The sequence below is a fragment of the Phalaenopsis equestris genome, unplaced genomic scaffold (assembly GCF_001263595.1).
Source record: "Phalaenopsis equestris unplaced genomic scaffold, ASM126359v1 Scaffold000121, whole genome shotgun sequence".
NCBI lineage: Eukaryota > Viridiplantae > Streptophyta > Magnoliopsida > Asparagales > Orchidaceae > Phalaenopsis > Phalaenopsis equestris.
Window position 1 is genome coordinate 655,676 of NW_018164563.1, and position 7,188 is coordinate 662,863.

Consider the following 7,188-nt stretch of genomic DNA (forward strand, 5'->3'; position numbering starts at 1 on the left):
TAATAACTAGTATTACTAATAATTTAAAAAATCATAAAAATTTATGTACATAGCAAACACAAATTTTAATGAATCTACACATCTCACACCTAAACTTTTATAATTACATACATAACATTTTGGTGCTCTAAACATATGCATGAAATGTGGTTCAATTTAAAATAGTGATAATAATGTTATTTTTGATATGCTATTAAGGATTTGATTGCTATGTGTGCGGACGTAAATGTTTAGGTGTGAGATAAGCAAACATGTGGATTGTGCGCTATGTATGTAAATGCCTCTGTCGAATCTGAAATTGTCTGGGAGACATATCCAAAGGAGAAACTATTATGTACGGAGCCCGAACACAGTTTTGCGTCCAAACTCCAATGATATTGCGACAGCTGTCTGTACGACTGACCCATATTGCAATATTAATCTAAAAGAGAAAAATGTCTCTATTGGAGGTGAATGAACCCTGCCCGAACCCGAACTCTCTATTCAAAAACTCGAAACTCGTGCTTGTATTTTTATTACTCGTGTAGGTCCAGTGTTCCATTTCATTCTCGATTACCCTCTCCTCTCTGTCGCCCGCTCCTCTCTATCACATTCTCCCTCTGTGTCACATTCTTCTCTCAATGTCAACGGTGTCTTCTCCTCTCTGCATCATCGATGTCTGCATCATTGTTGTCTTCGTCGCCATTTCCCCTCTTAGTTGCTAAGGTAATGTCATCCCGTGTTTTCGATTTCGTCTATCTACGTCGTCGGACTCTCACTTAAACTCATTACTCATTTCTTAGAATTTTCATGGGATGTTGAAGCATGAAATGGAAGAAAAAAGAGGCAAAAGCAGGAGCGATAGAGTTTCAAGGTAAAGGCTTTCTGGTTTATCAAGAAATGGATTAGGGTTGATTATGCTTATTTGTTGGTGTTTAATTTGTAGTTGTATAAATATAAAATTCAAATTTAAATTTTGAGCTTATATATCATTCTATTATTTAAAATCTTACATATGTGCCATTAACCCCAATACCACCTTAATAGCACCCCTAAACACCACATCTCAACACTACCATTAGCTCACCACAATATCACAGTAATATTACCCTAATATCACCTCAATATTATCCCAATACCACCCCATTACCGTAAACCAATTCATATACTTGTCTGCATTGGCTTATATATATCAGTTTTTCATGTGATATTAAAGATTTGAATGCTACATGTGTTATTTATATTTTCCTTACACTTCTGTCTTTTAGCAGAATGACTTTGTACTTAATTTATTTTCATTGAATTATTTTGTAGGGATTTAAGTGTGAGGATGCTTACATGTTGATGCAGACTTTTCGCTGTCAAAGTAGTATGTGACCACATACGTAGAAGCTTGAATGACAAAGCTGTAATTGTTTTGTGAGATCTTAATTTATTCTAATTACTTGAGATGCCTCCATAACAACAAGAAAATACACTGACCCTATAAGTTCTGAAATATTGGGATGTTTATAAGAAGGTTTTCAAGAGCGGCGGAAAACCCTTGGGCTAATGTCCAATAGAGGGGAACCCGTAATTTGGACAAGTCCATACTGTCAAGCATAACTTATTACAAATAAAGAACGAATGAACTCATGAGCATTGTTACAGGGGAGTATCTCGGTCCTGTTGTTGAGTTGGTTATCAAGTTTTTTTTTTTTTTTTGTCGGATTTATTTTTTTCTCTCGAGCAACTATAACGTGCCAAGCAGACTGTATTATTATTCTTTTTAATTTTTTTCATAAAATTCATAAAATATTTATCCCTGAGTACTCTATGTATGGAAAAGTCAGCATCAAGGTTGATGTATATGCCTTTGGCGCAGTTTCACTTGAACTCCTCGCTGGTAGAAAGCCAACCAATGATGTTTACTGTATCATGCTGTGCACTATCCTTTTCATTTTTGCATTCATAGTTTGAGAATTTCCTTTGGTTTATAGTTTGAGGTTTGAAATGGATGGCTCATGCTACGAGAATAAACACGTGCATCAAGCAATGTTCTATAACGCTCGAACGGGCATACTGCACTCGCGACATAAAAAATTAATATCAATAAATACATTATTTTGAATATACTTTAAACCAAAAAAAAAATAAATCAAGTCTTACACTTATTTTATAGTGAACCAAGAAAACTTAAAAGTATTTGAATTGTATTGTAATCACAGTGCTCCATAAATCTTTGACATTGCATTTCATTTTTAGCAAATCGAACGGACCCTGAAATTATTGAGAAAAGAAATTAAAGCCTTTAATATCAATAAAAAATATATTTAACCTACAAAAGACCAAGAGCAAATCACGAAATAGCATAAATGATTTCAAAACTCACCTCCATTTCATTCCTATCATTATATTATGGACTCTCGATCTTCAAAATTAATCTGTGGGGATTTATTCTAGACTCATCTCATCAATATATCGCAACAATTCTTAAATGAGAACCCTAAAACATCGGGAAAAAATGATGTCAGACCGTCGAACGGGAAATCTTAGGTCGAGAAATGTTGATGAGATTGAGCACTCGTATTGAATATAATCTTTTTATTCTCGCAATATTTTCAGGTTTTGGTTTGGATTGGGTCAATTTTTCAGGTTCTGGTTCGAGTTGGATCAATTTTTTATTTTAAATTAACATCACATGTGGGCCAGCCATACATACAGCTGTCACGCTGTCACGATGTTATTAGAGCCTAGAATACAGGAGAGAGATGGAGAGGTAGAGGAAGAGCATCGAATAAGATTTAAAAAATATACCTCATTTTTGCCGTACGATTGGTATCAACGTTGAATACCGAATCCACGCAGAACCGTACGATTGGTATCTACGTTGAATACCGAATCCACGCAGAACTGAGATTCCGGTCATCCGCAATCCCGATACAGTATACCGCGCGCAATCTTTGCTCCCGAAGATTCCCTTATCCATCCGACTCATCTGACCGTTCATTGAATCACTGCGCAGCCCAATTCTCAGCAACCATTTTTCTCATGAATCACTGCGGAGTACCAAACCGTCATAGGAGTCGTACTTTCGTCACTCCTTACTTTTCCCGCCTATAAAAGTTCGCGAGCTCTGTCTTGGCCTTCTGCACCTTCTCTATTCTACCAATGGCGGATCAAACATGCTCGGTCTCTAACCTCTCAGCTCTTCTCTCCACCGGCGGATCGACGAACTCCACGGCGGCGGCGCAGTACATCTGTTCGCAGTTACAGACTGCAGTGCTGACTACCGCGGACATAACCACTGCGGTGGACATGACCTTCCTTCTCTTCTCAACCTATCTCGTCTTCGCCATGCAGCTTGGCTTTGCGATGCTCTGTGCAGGATCAGTTCGCGCCAAGAATACTTTAAACATCATGCTCACCAACATCCTCGATGCTGCCGCCGGAGCCCTTTTCTACTACCTCTTCGGTTTCGCATTCGCCTTCGGATCCCCATCGAACGGATTCATTGGCCACCATTTCTTCGCCCTCAAATCCGTCCCCTCCCCTGGTTTTGATTACCCCTATTTCCTTTTCCAATGGGCCTTTGCGATAGCGGCCGCTGGCATCACATCCGGATCCATTGCCGAGCGTACCCAATTCGTGTCGTACCTGATCTACTCCTCTTTCCTCACCGGCTTCGTCTACCCTATCGTCTCCCACTGGTTTTGGTCCGCAGACGGCTGGGCCGCAGCGAACCGCAATCCTGGTGATTCTCTTCTATTCGGCTCCGGCGTGATCGATTTCGCGGGATCCGGGGTAGTACACATGGTTGGCGGCATCGCCGGTCTCTGGGCTGCGCTAATCGAAGGTCCCCGCATCGGTCGGTTCGATCACAACGGCCGATCCGTCCCCCTCCGCGGCCACAGCGCCACTCTCATCGTCCTCGGCTCGTTCATGCTCTGGTTCGGTTGGTACGGCTTCAATCCCGGTTCCTTCATCACTATTGCCAAATCGTACGGCCCGATCGGTTCTCTAGTTCACGGACAATGGTCCGCCATCGGCCGCACGGCCGTCACCACCACCATCGCCGGCTGCACGTCCGCTCTCACCACTCTGTTCGCCAAACGGTTTCAAACAGGGCACTGGAACGTGATCGATGTTTGTAACGGGTTGCTCGGCGGTTTTGCAGCAATCACCGCCGGGTGTGCAGTGGTTGAACGGGGGGCCGCCGTAATCTGCGGCTTCGTGGCGGCATGGGTTCTCATCGGATTCAATCTTCTTGCCGCGAGATTCCAGTACGATGATCCCCTCGAGGCCGCTCAACTTCACGGCGGATGCGGTTCGTGGGGGGTTCTCTTCGCGGGGCTATTTGCCAAGAAGGATTTTGTGGAGGAAGCGTATCCGGGGAGGCCGGGGAGGCCGTACGGGCTGTTCATGGGCGGCGGAGGAAGGCTTCTTGCGGCGAACGTTGTGCAGATGTTGGTGATTACTGGATGGGTGAGCGTGACGATGGGTACTCTGTTCTATGTGCTGCATAGGATGGGGTTGCTCAGAATCTCAGCGGAGGACGAGTTGGCCGGACTGGATGTTACGAACCACGGCGGCGCAGCTTATGTTTACTGCGAGGAGGAATCGGCCGGCGGTGGAAGCCATGGGGGGTTCATGATGAAGGCGACTAATTCGCGGGTGGATCCGCGACTCACTCCATTGTCTCCCAATGAGATTTAGCGATGCCGCCTCAGTATGGTATGTATCTTGTGGTCTGTATATAACTGTAGTATAGTATGGAGAATATGGCGCCGGATGAGTTTTCTAATTTGGTTTAGGGTTTTAACAACTTGTTAAACGTAAGATGTCAGCAAGATAAGTGCTTTATTTTGTTATTGACATGCGAGAAGGTGTGAGCTGCTGCCATGGATTACCTAATCAAATGAATTAAAAAGGACATATTAGGTTTTGTTGTTTTTTTTTTTTTTTTTTTTTTTTTTTTTTTTTTTTGCAGTAACGTTGGAATTTTATTATTAAAAATGGTTACATGAGCATGAACAAAAACTAAAAATAAAGTTGATTTTAAATAAGAAGCATTAAGATTTTATTAAATTGTAGAAAGTACAAAATTGGAACCAAAAGGCTCACCCTCAAAACTTCTCTTATTTTGTAGGCTAAGGGTGTGTTTGGGACAGACCGAATAGCAAAGTTGTTTGAAGTAGCTATTGTGTAACAACAGTGTGAAGAAGCTGTTGCGTGAAGCTGTGTCTGCATACTTAGTTTAGTTGTGCTGAACTTTAACTGTTTATGAGTGAAAATATTTTTGCATTTATATCATTGTGTTGTTTGTAAGATAATCATTTCAAGCTTAATAGCACATGCATGAAAATAAAAATTACATTCAAAAGTAGAAGTGACATCTCACGTAACAATGAATAACATAACAATCAAAATAAAAAAATAAGAAAATATAATAACAATAACTAGTATTTGAACTTGCGCCTAAACTCGTGTCACCGCAATATCACCACATCCCAACATCCCAACACCAATACACCATAACAAAGTAAATAACAAAGACAAGCCAACACCAATACACCATAACAAAGTAAATAATAAAGAGTTATATTGTGTGTTTGAGTGTGTGGCAAGGTATTCTAGGGAACAATAATAGAAACATAATTTCTCCAAAAAAAAACAAACCAACACCAACACAGAACATTAATTCCATAAGCCAACATTATTTCACTTCCCCACACTCCCAATTAAGAACACCAACCCTGGAAAACCAACAATACCAAAGAATAAGCCCTAGAATACCAACAATACCAACCATAGAAAGTGATATGCCACGAACAAATTTTCATCATCCGGCACAAATCTCGATGCAATTTTTTGAACACGAAACATTCAAACTTCGATTAAGAGTCATCTGGAGCTCCGATTTCAGTAAACTTATAGTGAAACTGATCAGCTCGACGAGACAGGCCTAATGATATGAAAGTCAGTCCAATTCGAGTCAAATCAAGCCTGGATCAAATCATTAAACCACTATTGGAGGATTTTTGGAGGCATTTGAAAGGTCAAACGGATGTCGAATCTAGCAAGTTCATTGTCGAATCAAGCGTCTCGACAAGACGAATCCAACGAGCCTAAGATTGCTCAATTCCAACATCGTTAAGACACTCAAATGTCCATCAAACATCATCTGATCAAAGGAAGCTCTTCGGACCGTCCGATTGAAATAATTCATATTCCTACATTAATTGTGTTTAAAACACTATAAATAGAGCCTCGCCCCTCACATAAAAGGAGAGGATGCTTAAGAGAGAACTTGAGACTTTGAGAAGGAGCTCAAGTCTAAGATCATCCTCGTCATCGTCGGTCGCCGTCGACCACCACCGACCGTCGACAACCACCGCTGAATGACGCACCATCCCTATCATGACCTAGCGCGCCTACGCTGGCCTAGTTGTGCACCCGCGGCCCAGACATTAAATCAAATTTGGAAGAAGATTTTTACCTTTGTGTGTGAGATTTCTCTCTTAAGGTTTCTTCCTTTCATTAAGTTGAAACCTTAGAGGCTATTTTCCTTCTCTTTTCTCCTTTCATTTCTTGTTGTTCTTGAGAGATTATTGTATGAGAGAGATTTTATGCTGTTGTAGAGAGGATAAACATTATTGTAAGTTTTACATTTATTTATTTCTTGCAACAATGACTTGCATGGATTTTTTTTTAGTGATTCTTTCCACCATAAGTAGCTAAATCTTTTTTCGTGTCTCTATACTGTAAGGTTAGTGGTTTTTCTATAGTTTTTTGAGATGTTTCCCATGTAAGGTTTTCCAAGCTTGCATATATTTAAATTGTTGGTTAACATTATATATTTCATTTACTATTTATCTGGCCAATTAGGATGTTATAATCTTTCAAGATCTATGACTTCTGCCCATCACATAGTGGAACGAATATATTAACCATAAAATCTTGATACAATTGACATTCTAATTAGGGTTTTGTAACACATGCAAGTGATCAGAAGAAATCTTGGGAAACGTCATGAGGTTAAGCGAAATTTAACTTCATGAGTTTCTGATTCTTCTTCTGACCTATGCATAGCTTAAGAAGAAAAATTCTTCCTGGTTGACAAGTATCACACAGGAAAATATTTAAGAAAACCACGAACTCCCATGATATCTAAATCACAAAGGCATGAATTTCATCTCTGTTGTGAGATATGTACTTCCTGACATAGAA

The 7,188-nt window shown here is 40.4% G+C and overlaps 1 protein-coding gene across 1 annotated transcript; it reads left to right on the forward strand.

Moving 5' to 3' along the window:
- The first annotated feature begins 3,126 nt into the window (after positions 1-3,126).
- On the forward strand, positions 3,127-4,886 carry LOC110021105 (ammonium transporter 1 member 2-like). The gene has a single exon (XM_020719444.1). The coding sequence runs from the start codon at positions 3,130-3,132 to the stop codon at positions 4,672-4,674; it is 1,545 nt and encodes a 514-aa protein (XP_020575103.1). The 5' UTR covers positions 3,127-3,129; the 3' UTR covers positions 4,675-4,886.
- Positions 4,887-7,188: the final 2,302 nt, after the last annotated feature.

What these genes read in the sequence shown, in the direction of transcription:
- LOC110021105 (XM_020719444.1), top strand. Translation starts at nt 3,130, where the DNA reads ATGGCGGATCAAACATGCTCGGTCTCTAACCTCTCAGCTCTTCTCTCC.